This window comes from Gigantopelta aegis, chromosome 6, assembly GCF_016097555.1.
Source record: "Gigantopelta aegis isolate Gae_Host chromosome 6, Gae_host_genome, whole genome shotgun sequence".
Taxonomy (NCBI): domain Eukaryota; kingdom Metazoa; phylum Mollusca; class Gastropoda; order Neomphalida; family Peltospiridae; genus Gigantopelta; species Gigantopelta aegis.
In genome coordinates, this window is record NC_054704.1 from 98,590,440 (window position 1) to 98,604,349 (window position 13,910).

Consider the following 13,910-nt stretch of genomic DNA (forward strand, 5'->3'; position numbering starts at 1 on the left):
AGTAATATCTACATACTGTGAACATATATTGAAAGTCAAGCTATGCTAATAAATAAAGTTTTATTGCTCACTTAAACAAAATCAATAAATACACAATACAGTTATACCAACTAGAATACTGCAACCTGGTAACATTAACAATTACACAGCAAAGAATGATACAAGGAAACTATATAAACACACCCAAGCAGGTCCCTAGTCCAGTTTCATTTGACAGATGGTCAAGTAATTATAGTCTCTGGAGTTCAAGAAATCATAATGGGCGGACTTCAGTTCTGAGATGAAAACAACATGAGAACTAACATTGCCAGTGACAGACAATGCAGTAACTATTTAAGATATTATGTATTAACATAGCTGTGTCTTTAATAAATACAGTGGACTCTGTCTAAACAGGATTCAATGGGGACTGATGAAACGTGCTGATATACACAAAGTACCAGAGGGGACAGATGTTACCCAAGCTATTGTCACTGGATGGGACTTTAAGATTGTGCCGATTTACGCAGCAAGTCATGAAAACTGACTCTGGCTACAAGCCGGTACTGGAACGCGAACCCTTGCCTTATAAGCCTCAAAGTTAATGGCTTATCTACTACTCCACCATGCTTTATGTGAATATATTCTCTAATTATTTACCTTGCTTGAAACACGGCAGCCAAGGCACAGAAGCATCCGTCGGCCACCTCGTTTGCGCCGGTGTAGCACCTGTCGATGACCCAGTCTAGCAGGCCTTGTGTCTCTGTGTTGAAATCTAGCAGCAAAAAAACTGTCTCCTTGGCGAGATCGTATATCTGTAACAGCAACAATTAACTTTAATACACTGTCTGTTTATAATTCACATTTGGATACAGAAACAATAACTTTACAACACAGTCTGCCTATCCTGCACATCTGAACACAGCAACAATTAACTGTAGTACTCAGTCTGTTTATAATTCACATGTGTATACAGAAACAATAACTTTACAACAGTCTGCCTATCCTGCACATCTGAATACAACAACAATTAACTTTAGTACTCAGTCTGTTTATAATTCACATGTGTATACAGAAACAATAACTTTACAACACAGTCTGCCTATCCTGCACATCTGAACACAGCAACAATTAACTTTAGTACTCAAGTCTGCCTATAATTTACATGTGTATACAGAAACAATAACTTAAATTGATACTATCAAGGTATAATCCTATAAAAATGTATAATAAGTTAATACTTATTTTTGAGGTTCAAAATATTAAACCAGTGTGTGCATTTACATGTACTTTCAGCCTTAACACATAACACTCAGATAGTTTGCTTCTGTATATAATATTTCTGGTACACCAAGAGGACATAAAATCATGAATGAAGTTTGGATATTATTAAACCTTTATTATTTATTGGAACCCTCACAACAAAAAATTATCAATGGCAAAGTTTGTTTGAAATAAACCAAATTATTAAAGTGAGAATTTGGACTCCTTTTACGTGTTTCATGTTGTGTAAAGATTTTTGATATTTAATCAATTAATTCAGCATTCAGATATGAACAGATGCCAGTCATACTGTCATCTTTTACTTGCAGGCTTAACTTCCACTTACCATAGTTCAGTTTATACACATGAATGAAAACTTGCACTGCATTTTTATATCCACTAATATTATTGGAGTGAAATATATAACAGGTGCACAACAATCAATAAGTTCAACACAGTTACACAAACATCACATACAACACAAATCACAAGGAATATTCATTTAACACCAACTCAGTACAAGTATAAACTACAGCTATTTATTGTCAGACACTTGATCTAAAACAGCTAGAGAAGAAACCTGCTACTTCCTCATAGGCTACTCCAGCTGCACTGCAGCAAGGGATCTTTTATGTGCACTCTCCCAGACAGGACAGCACATACCACAGCCTCTGATATACCATTCATGAACCATTGGATGGAGAGTGGGAAACCCAGTGGGTTTACTAAGTAGGTAGTGATGGTACAACTCGTCAAACTTCAGGTTAGTAATCTACTATTGGACTATATCTTACACCTTCATACACAACATGTCTGCTCCTTCAGGACATACTGATGAATTAATCAGCGCCTACTGCATTTCAAACAACTGGTAATTCTAACAGGGTTTCCGCCAGAGAGTACGAATGATAAAATTATGTACCCTAAAATCTTGGAAATTAATGAATACATTTTAATAATTTTTAGAAAGATTGTTGTTTAAAATTTGTTTAATTATATGGATGCACTGTCCAATTTCAAAAGAATTCAGACCAATAATCACCCAATAGGGGCACATATATGTTTAGTTTTTATTATGTACCCTCAAATTATTTTCTGCCAGAAAGCCTAATAGTCGGCACAGGAAACCCACCCATTTTGTTCATTAGTAGAAAGGTATCTTTTATAGAAGGTTTCCCACTGATATAGAACAGCCTTTGATATACCAGTCATTGGGTACAAAATGCTACTTTAGATTTTCATTAACCAGGCTACTGTTAACCATTTTCTAATAGTTATCTTTTAACAATACAAATAAACTCAATATATGTAAACTTAATTTTTACAACATTTAAAATGTATGCTGACAGTGATTCAATTTGTTCAATAATATATGCAAATTAAATATGAATATAAAATCTGAAATTAATCAAACTTAAATTAGACTTATTTGTCCTTCAGTGGTAGGACTTTTAAAGTTTCAATATAACTAATAAATAGATATGGGGGGAAATATAAACAATTGCATAATTACAGGTAATGTAGACTGTAGTGTAGACTAAAAATAGTGCAGGAAACTGAAGTCAGAGGGCAAGAATACGAAAGCTAAGAGCAAGGTATCTTAATATGAGAGCGATAGGTTTTGTCAACCGGTAAATTAAAGCAGATTCCATAATCATGAAATGTGACTGAAGACTTGATGACCACATCCATTTATCCATGTACACTAAACTTTGTGAATTGTTTTCTTTATTGCCTGATCAAATAAAAGGGAAAACATTTACATATGGGCTGTAATATCAATCATATACAACTCTATGAGCTATATCACAATTTATTCTCCAGGGCCCATATTTTCAAAGCTCTCATAGCGCTACAAAATCGTAAAACCATTGTAGACTGTGATGTCACCACAGCGGCTCACGCCATAGTGACAATTTAGCTAACAATAATTTTACGATTTTGTAGGCAAAGATCGCTTCTAAAATATGGGCCCTGAGTAATGTATACTACTCAAAAGAATTTAAGGGTCAGACGATATTTTCGACATTATTTTCTGAATGTCAATTATATTAGCTAGACCATAATGTCACGCATGTTATTGTTCCATTTTGACGAAAGTGGGTCTAAGCAACCCATAAATGAATTAAAATCCACTGTCATTGACACTGTCGACTAGTTCTAATGGCAAAAACATGCTTACATTTGCACGTAAATTAGGGCGAAAGCGAAAGGTCTGCTAAGTGCCCATAACTTGCTTTTTCACAAAGGGCTTCATTTGCACGCTTTGCATGTGTATTCCATGTTCCCAATGCTGAATTTCCGTATAATTGGAGCTTGCGTTCGTGTACGGTGCACACTCCAAATTCGACAATGGTACGACGTCAACTGACTATCGAAGATCGAGGAAGGGCTATTGCTTGGCTTCAGGATGGCAATACGCAAAGAAATGTTGCTCCGAGACTTGGTGTCAGTCAGAGTGTCGTTGGCCGACTGTGGCAACGGTACCAAGCAACGAATTCTGTTCGAAATCGTCCACGTTCGGGAAGACCCCGAAGCACTACAAATAGAGAGGACCGCTACATCACCAATATGGCTCTACGTCAACGCACAACCACTGCACGCCGATTACGTGACAATCTGCGGACTGCGACTGGAACTCGAGTGTCTGATCAAACCATACGCAATCGTCTGAGAGCCAATAATCTACGCTGCCGTCGCCAGGCTGTTCGACCACCACTCCTACCACGTCACAGAACGGCCAGACGTCACTGGTGCACACTTCATCTGCGGTGGGAACGTGTTCAGTGGGGTTGAGTGATGTTCACTGATGAGTCCAGGTTTAGTCTCCAGTTCAACGACGGTCGGGTTCGTGTCTACAGACGTCCTGGGGAGCGCTTCGCTGACGTTAACGTTACACAACGTCACCGGTTCAGTGGTGGCAGCGTCATGGTGTGGGGTGGCATCTCTATCCACCACAGGACCCCCCTCTATGTGGTGGATGGCAATCTGAATGGAATCCGCTATCTGAATGAGATTATCCGGCCGTTGGTTCTCCCAGGCCTTCAGCAGATTGGCGGCGGGGCAGTTCTGCAGGATGACAATGCCAGACCCCACCGCGCCAGGGTGGTAACGGACTTTCTCAGACAACAAGGTATCGCCAGGATGGATTGGCCAGCATATTCGCCTGACTTGGCCCCAGTAGAGCACGCCTGGGACGAATTAGGCAGGAGAGTTCGGGATAACCATGCCCCTCCGGCCAACCTTCATGATCTGGGTCAACTTCTTATGGCAGAGTGGCAGGCCATTCCCCAAGAGTTCTTCAGACGTCTGATCAACAGCATGAGGCAACGATGTGTCGAGTGCATTCTCGCCAGGGGTGGATTCACACTATTAAACGAATGTTCTAATGTGTAAAATCCATGTTTGACAACCTTCAACTTTGACAGCATGTCATGTGACATTCTTGTATACAGTGACGTTTATTTGTGTTTTTTTGTAAATATGGAACAATAAATTAAATTTTTGGTGTAGTTTACATCATCAATCTAATACACTCTGAAACTTATTTGGTTATACATTTTTGACCCTTAAATTCTTTTGAGTAGTATATTAAACTAAGAGAATATGTCTGCAGGCCTACACACAGACTAGCAAGTATTAATGAATGCATACGTTAAGCATAAATATGTAATTCTTCACAGCAGTGTAAGTGTACATGTGGTCGGCAAGCAATAAGACTTACATGTAGTCTTGTGATACACTGACTCAAAACAACTACTTCACGGTTTTCACCACAATTGTGGATCTTATGTTAAAGTCACAGACACTAGTTTTTACCCGTGAAAATGGACACAAAAGCTGTGTTCACACTTACACTTTAAACCGGTATAACTAAACCAATTAACAAGGTAAGTGTCAACGTGATCTTTTCACTATACCGGTATAGCTAAACCAGTAGAGCTAAAACCCAATGAAGATACAACAGACTGAAACAAGAGTATATGACATACATGTATATACGGGGAAATACCAATACTAACAATAGGCTTACAGCTAGTCTCTATAACTGTTACTTCACAGAAGTACGTGAGTTTTAAAATGATAAAAACTGCATTTTGTCGTATGAATACCAGAATGACCAGAAACACTTTGGATGTAGAGAAATGGATAATGTAAAATAATAAAAGGCAAGTCATGTCTTGTTTCAATTATCAAAAAGGGTTCTAATAATGTGCCTTAGTCTTTAAAAACTACGGTCTGTTACTTTAATGATCCATGCAAAAAATAAAAAAATAAAAAAAATAAAAATAAAAACATTTAAAGTTCAGTTCAAAAATAACTTTTTATTAATTTTATTTGCCACAATAAAAATTATCATATTTACCTTCAACTTTGCAATATCAAAGTTTTTATCTATACTGTCACACCTGTCTATAAGTAGGAATTTAAGAGCAAAAGAATTTAACTGTCTGACACGGAGTTTAGATGAATAAGATTTTATTTCAGTATACCTGAACATACATGTAGCAGACGAATCGAATAGAAAATAATATGCGATTATCAAAAGACAATCATGAGACTAATTGAAATTACAAAATAGAACTGACGTGAAAATTACGCAGACTTAAAGGTCTATAACTGCCACAGATTAAGTGTGAAGACAAGACAGGTGTACAGACAGCCAGTGTGACAGAAACAGAGAACCGAAAAAGGGAGAGAGAGATGGATGTACAGACACAAAGACAGAGATACCCAAAACAAGTAATTTCTTCTTCAAACTACAACCTAAACTTAATCTTTTAATTACCAATATATTTTATTGTGACAAAAGGTACTGTAGCCTTTGAAATTCTGATATTTTGTTAAAATATGTTAATACAATTTCAAATAGTATCACAAATACTCAAAATAAGGGATTTCTCCTTAAAACTACAACCTAAAACTGAATCTTTTGCTTTCATCCTGATAAAAGGTACAGTAGCCATTGACATTCTTATACCGTATTTGGTTAAAATAGGTTAATACAAATACTCAGTTAATATGCAATAATTGTAAAAATGTCATCACAAATACATTTTGCATGGCATTACTATGGTGTTGTAGCACTGTTTATGGGCTATATAACAAAAGAAAGGAAAGGAAATGTTTTAATTAACAACACACTCAACATATAGTTAAGGACCACATATATATATATAAAGAGAGGAAACCCGCTGTTGCCACTTCATGAGCTACTCTTTTCGATTAGCAGCAAGGGATCTTTTTTATGCACCATCCCACAGACAGGATAGTACATACCACGGCCTTTGTTACACCAGTTGTGGAGCACTGGCTAGAACGAGAAATAACCCAATGGGCCCACCGACGGGGCTGTATAACAAATATCAGAAAACATGTACATTTTCTTAAATATTAAATGAAATTTATTTGATATCTGACATGGAATACTAAGTTAAAAGAAAATACAGTTTTTTTAGGTTTTTTTAGACATGTCACTATTAAATTGAATTTCATTTTCAACAGTATGTAAATAAATCCAAAAGTAAAATTTTAGGTCCCATATTCTGTCACTTCACTTCAAATGCAAACAAATTTAAAACAGGATTTAAAATTTTATGAATAATGTTGCCAATTATTTTTAAAACGGTAATGCCAAATGAAGTTTTTTGACAAGTGTATCATAAAATATATCTGCCAAATTAATATCAAATTATATTTAGAAAACTGAAGAACACCAGCTTTTTGGCAGATGTATTTTAAAATAGATCTGCCAAATTAGCATCCACTCATATTAAAGAATGTGAAGTACAGCAGTTTATACCCTTGTGAAAGAAGCCAAACATTTTATTTACTTTTGTTCTCCTTTGAATGTGGGTTATTCACTAATCTAAGTTTTAATTCATTTTATTTACTTTTGTTCTCCTTTGAATGTGGGTTATTCACTAATCTAAGTTTTAATTCATTTTATTTAGTTTTGTTCTCCTTTGAATGTGGGTTATTCACTAATCTAAGTTTTAATTCATTTTATTTACTTTTGTTCTCCTTTGAATGTGGGTTATTCACTAATCTAAGTTTTAATTCAGTAAAAGTAGAAGTCTGTTTTGTTGAACGACACCACCTTCATTTATTCATCATTGGCTAATGGATGTCAAACATTTGGTAATTCTGATTCAGTCTTAGAAGAAAGACACTACAATTTTCAAGGCATCACACCATGGCCTTAGATTTTAATTTAGTAATAGTTAGTTATTCATTAACAAATTACAAATTACTTCCTGCTGTCTTCTCACACAGCACATCACAAATTTACTAAAGGTAGTACTAAACCAAATAACTTCTGGCTGGGTCAAAGTTCGAGGTGCACCGAACTTTTGATAGAGAAGTGAACACCACAAGTCCTGTGATTGGTTATAAATGTGAGTGTGTTGGTTGTAAAAAATAATAGTTTCATCTGGGTAAAACAAATGTGCAATTTTATTTCATCTAGTACCAATGTGTAGCCGTGTGCTTGAAACATGTATGGGGTACCTGTAAAAAAAAGTACTCGAATTTTGTGCGAAACTAGGGTAGTCATAGACGCTACCCGTTATCTCAGAAACGAGCAGCTTGACCCCCATTTTTTTCTGATTCACTTTGTAGTATTTATATCCGTGACATTTATGTCGGTTGATACGTTGCAGGTAGGAGTTTTAGCCACATATGTTACTATTGTCGTCTATGGGATTTGATTTGGTAGTATACACCCTGAACAGTACTAACTAACTCAAATCAAAATATACCACAAATAATCCTATCACAACAGACGTCAAGTCACGTTATAACAAGGCAGGACAATAAACAACAAAAGACAAAATAATTGTCTATATTAAAGTATATTAAAGGCATTGGTCTATTAAACAAAAAGTAACTTTGAGCAGATACTAACAAAATAAATTCACAAATGCTAGAAAAAAACAAAGAAAAAAAATAAACACAACAAAAAATAGTCGCAACTTTAAAAAATGTGCTCATAATTGTGTAAATACACATGTTAAATACACAGGAAAATGCACTGTTCAAATAAATTCAAAATGAATAAAATAAAATAAAATAAAATAAAAGCTCAACATGACTTCAAGAAAAACGGAAAAGAAGAAATGAAACAAAATGCAAAATCAAAGCAAAAAAAACAAAAAAAGCATGAAAATAAAACAACAGCCATTTGCACAGCAACATGGCGATTGAAAACTGAGCACAAGGGAAGCCCATTCAGATTCCATGCATCTTACCTTGGGTTTCATCTGGCAGTTAGAAGAAACAAGGGCCTTAGTCAGACACTTTCTTTGCATACAATTCATCCTGACATTTCAATATTTTACTACGTATATTTTTAAACTTATATCACTACCCCACCTTCCCCCCCGAAAACCCCAATAAAGACCTCCAAAACAACCCACAAAACAATATAACATTCCACTGGATGTAAGTTTTGAAAGTTTATGTCACAGCAAATTTAATGGATAATTAAAAAAAAAAGACACAAAAAACCAGTTAAAATCTATGAGTTTCTTTAAATGTATACTAATTGTGTTAAATAAATTCAAAATCTTTTATTTCAGTCTTTAAAATTGACAAAAAAAGACAAAAACAGTTTAATGATACCTCTAAACAAAAAACATTCAACTATAACGATATGAAACAGGGCATCTTAAAAAATAAAAAATAAAACCTCCTCTCTGCATCTGTTGTAAGGTCCATTGATAAACAAACATTGATCCTTTTCAGGATGAGTAGAGAAAGAAAGAGATGAAATAGCAACAACAATAATAATAATAATAATTTTAATCTCACTGCATTCAGTGCTTTACTATGTGAGAAAAATGTTTCATTATTTGTTGAAAGCTAAATCTTCAAACTCCACACAGTACTATCTCAAGCTGGACATAAAGAAACACATTATGTTACAGATGTTGCAAATTGTACTCGGGGTAGAGTTAAAACTATAATTAGTGTGCTAACTAAAGACAAGTAAATAAACATTTTAGTAATATACCAAAATCTAAAGTTACATTACATTCAGTAGCATACAATTATTTTAAGAAAGACAATGGTATTCAAAATAATTGTTTCAAAAGTCTTTTGAACTTCAATAACATTCATAGTAAAAGAAACAATTAAAATGACTTGCAATTGCTGGAAGACGTCCTTGAAAGTAAAAAAAATATAAAGGTTAGCGAAAGGTTTCTACTAGAACTAATTAAGACAAAGATAGAGCAAACAAAATCACTAATCTCTTATCGTTTACTATACAAACCTTCTCATCGTGCGAACTCAGCAGGGTATCAAGCCAGTGGTAGATGTAACCATCATCGCCGAGACCGTTGCTATCGAAGACAGGGCCGCAACATAAAACTGCTGACATTGCCTGGACAGCAGACAACTCTTGTTCAGACCATGTCTCCTCTTTACTCAGTCTGTGGCTGCAAATAGAAATTCACAGATTAGCTTACACTAACATAAATTAAAAAATATATAACATTAACAGAGTGGATATGTTAAATAAGCATTTTTTTTTTAAATTGTGCAATTTGTTAATGTGTAACTATCATAAATCATAGCAATTTCACACCAAAATTTGTGTTTGTTGTATTTTAATAAATTCCCCTAAATTATTTTTTTTTAAATTTGGGGGGGGGGGGGGAATTATAAACAATAGTACTAAACATAATTCAAAATACCCATATATATTGTTTTCATTATTGTGATCCGTCTTTGGCAATGAGATCATTTTCTTTTACTAAATGATAATATTCTGGTTTTTGTGACCTCATTCAATCAGAATCTGATTAGACGACCAATACAAATTACTTTGATTAAATCCTTAATTAACATTTTAACACTGGCATTAATTGTTACTTAGTAAAACAACAGATTCAGTTGAAAACCATGCATCATACTTTCTGTCGAGTGCTCCAAACATGTGACTGAAGTGTCCACTCCAACTGGCAAACAGATGGAAGAGTCCGTATCGCAATTCTCTTGATAGCAGTGACTTTCGGTATTCCACTGAAGTAAAACAACAAAATATATGTCATACACCTAATATGTCTATTTATTGTAATAAATGTATTACCTATGCTTGTACATAAAAATGTATTTTTGATTTTATTTTAAATCAGACTAGATAAAATACCCTGTTACATTCTACTACAAGGTTTAAGTTGGGACACAAAATAATATTGTTAGCAATCTGACAAATTTAAACAAAAATCTGTCGCCAAATTCCAGATAGACAAACAAATTAAGACTCTTTAAAGCAATGCATTTTGTTAATAAATTATCTGCACCAAATTAAACTTTGACGATTTGGTGAATGATAGCTTAAACCCTCCTATTGATATATTAATTTACACCAAATTCTTGTTCTTGCAAACAGTTGAAACTGTTTACAAGTTATGATAAAATATATAAATTTAACTTTCATTTTCTTTTCCCAAATTCACTCTTTAGTCAATCTGTCAAATAAATGGCATGATTTTTCAATCAATTTGTAAAATGACTGAAATATTTTGGCAATATCTAAATTTTCTGAGTGAATCAGTCACTTTATAAATGACTGAAAACTCAGTCATTTTATAAATAATTTTTTTTAGACATTGACTGTAACTTATAAGTATAACATTTTAATGGGATGTGAAAAAACCAACCTGTCACACACTACTGATATAATGTCATAAGATATGTTTCAGTGCCATGTAACTTACTAGGTGTGTTGTGAATAAGATGCTGGATAAAACCACTGAAGTGAAGTCGTATTTCCTGCAAGATGGGTAGATCTCGGTCGTTCTCTCCCTCCAAATACTGGCGAGCACCATCTATATAGTCAACAAACATGGAACTCAAGCATCCCTTGTCCTGATCAATAATTCCCGTTTCACTGCAATGGACAAATTTAAAATCCTATATAGTCAACAAACATGGAACTCAAGCATCCCTTGTCCTGATCAATAATTCCTGTTTCACTGCAATGGACAAATTTAAAATCAAATAAATATATATATATATATATAAAACAAGTAAGAACAACTGGTCTATAATTGCTAAGGAATAACTTAATCAGTGCTCATTCTGAAATACATCAGATTATTTCCACAAACTTTGTGCAAAATTGAATCCCAAAATTTCTAAAATAAATATACATTTGGGGATGAAATTTGGCTCAGGGGCATAATGCTTGTGATGGTTTGCAGGATCAAGTACCCTCTGTGGACTATAGATTTTTCTGTGCCAACCAGTATCTTCTACTCTTGACATTCTAGACACCAAACAACAATACTTTAAAATATGCTGAGGCTGTCATTAAATAAACATTCTTAACCTTTTACTAGCATGTTTCTAAAAATGAGTGACCTTTAAAATATCTAATTGGAAGACAAAACTCTAATCCACTGTGTTGGGTATGAACGAATGGACATTAATTTACTGCTAAGAAAGGACTCAAGACAAATACTTCACCTCTGAGCGAATGTTTCGTTGATGGCCATCAGCTCAAATATGTGTGCTAGCTGTACGCGAAGGACGTCTCGTTTGCGGCGCCGTCTCAAGTTGTCCTGTTTCTTGTCGATCGCCTCCTTCAGGTACGGCAGCAGTTCCTCAGCCAGCTCTCTGTGTAATAACAATAATGGTTAATATAGATGGCTGTCATGATACAACAGACCTCGCAGTGAAAAACATTGAGAGGAGTGATTAATTGTCCCCCTAACTTAATTTATTGAGCGCCATTTAAAATACTCCCATATTGATACTGTATAAATTCACATGCTAAAAGGAGCTAAAAATTACTCTCCTTGAACAAGTTTCTGGGGTGAAATGAAGAGCAAGATCAATAGTTAAGCTTAAACGGCAAAGTTATAATTTCAATTACCAAATGCTACAAGACTACACGAACATAGGGATATTTATTTTATTATGCATAAAAATTAAATAAACAGTTAACAGTATGAAGTAGAAAAAGGGTAACATGCTATATTTTTATTAGATATTGTAAATCAGAAAAATAAAGTGTCATATATTATTGAATTGGGAGCAGTAGAAAAAGGGTATTTTTATTATAATAACGTCTGACAACTGCAACTTTAATATGGGTTTACATTCTATTTCAGAAATAATTATTGCCATTACCAATCCCATGATGTCCTAAGTGAGAACTTTTCATCAACTTTTACTGTTTCACCACACATCATTATCGCTTGCTGATTAGACCAACCAGAAAGGTCCAGCATTTACTAATGTTCTATATAACTGAACCCTGCTCTCTTCAACCCTTCATGTATTTCACTTTGGCCCCAAAATATCTGAGTTTTTGCACAAGGATGGAATACTGACTTGAAGACTGCTGGGTTGCAGTAGCCAACACCATTGACAACGGTGTCCCGCATGTCCGAGTTCTCGCACTTCATCAGCGGAATGAGGAGACGAAACAGGTTACTGGCTGTGCTGCTCGTCGGGCTGCGAGATTCGCCTTTGTCGGGACCGGCACTCTCCGGAGACGAGTTTCTGTGACAAGATAAATGAATGGATAAATGGATGGATGGATGGATGGATGGATAGATGCATGGATAGATGGATGATGGATGATGGATGAATGGATGGATGGATGGATGGATGGACGGATGTGATTGATGGATGTGATTGATGGATAAATGGGTGGACAGACAGATGAATTACTAGCATAGGACTACAATGTAAATAAGCTAATTTCAAAAGAAATCATGTTAAGTTAATATGACATAATGAAACTAAAATCTAATTGCACAAACTCATTGAGTATTTAAATTCAAAATTATTTACATTCCATATACAATATTTCAAGCTGTAACGATCTCAAACTTTATCCCCTCTGTCTAAACATCAAAGTTATATGTTATCTAATTAAAAAAAAAAAACATTCAGGTCTTTGAAAATTGTCAGAATAATTGAATTCCGTGGAATTTAATGTCTCGCCTACCATAAATGTTTTTAGTGCAACTATAAACCAAGTTTCATTGACTCAAGACTTTTAGTTTGTGAGAAGCTAATCTTAACGTGAAACTTTAATGCAAAACTTGACATCAATGCCACCCCTGTTGAAAAAGTAATACCTATATCTTTTCACTTCATAAAGGTTAGACAAACCTGTTAAGTGCATTAATAAATTAAATATTACTTCCTTCCTTCGAAGTGAAAGCCACTGTGAGTGAGCGTACCCGAGTTCCGGTGAGGAGCACCTGTGTGGTATCACGGAGCCCTGCTGGGCGATACTACACGCCAGCACCACGTAGTTCTGCCACAGCTGCATGTGCAAGTCCCTCTCCGTGGTCACCTTCTTGCTGCCCGATCGCAGGATGGACGAAGCACGGTTGTCGTTTGTCTGGGTGCTGAAACGTCACATTCAAACGTTATACACACTTTAAAACTCATAGCTAAAAACAACCTGCATGTGTTGGTGATCTTTTGGTAAACTTTTTTTCACATTTTAAATCACCATAAATTCAATGGTTTAAATTAATGCTATTGATGTACATCCCCTGCTCTCAGAAGTGCTTTCCCAACACAATAAATAAAAAAAATTTACGACCGTTTATAAATGTTTGCAAAGATCCAATCAATCCAATATTTTAGGATAATTTTATTTAAACACACTCAAAAACTCCATTATGCTGCAAAAT

The 13,910-nt window shown here is 34.9% G+C and overlaps 1 protein-coding gene across 6 annotated transcripts in view; it reads right to left on the reverse strand.

Annotated features, from left to right (window-relative positions):
* The window catches only part of LOC121374043 (protein furry-like), an 80,146-nt gene that overhangs the window by 49,788 nt on the left and 16,448 nt on the right, over positions 1-13,910 (reverse strand). For 4 of the 6 annotated variants that reach the window (XM_041500923.1, XM_041500926.1, XM_041500925.1 and 1 more), the window contains exons 23-30: positions 13,449-13,619; positions 12,589-12,759; positions 11,719-11,868; positions 10,968-11,140; positions 10,161-10,269; positions 9,518-9,683; positions 8,493-8,504; positions 640-794 (exon numbers count right to left, since the gene is read on the reverse strand). In XM_041500923.1, coding sequence (XP_041356857.1) covers positions 640-794; positions 8,493-8,504; positions 9,518-9,683; positions 10,161-10,269; positions 10,968-11,140; positions 11,719-11,868; positions 12,589-12,759; positions 13,449-13,619 — 1,107 coding nt within the window. The remainder of the gene's footprint in view (positions 1-639; positions 795-8,492; positions 8,505-9,517; positions 9,684-10,160; positions 10,270-10,967; positions 11,141-11,718; positions 11,869-12,588; positions 12,760-13,448; positions 13,620-13,910) is intronic. The other 2 variants (XM_041500927.1, XM_041500924.1) reach the window with 1 other exon arrangement.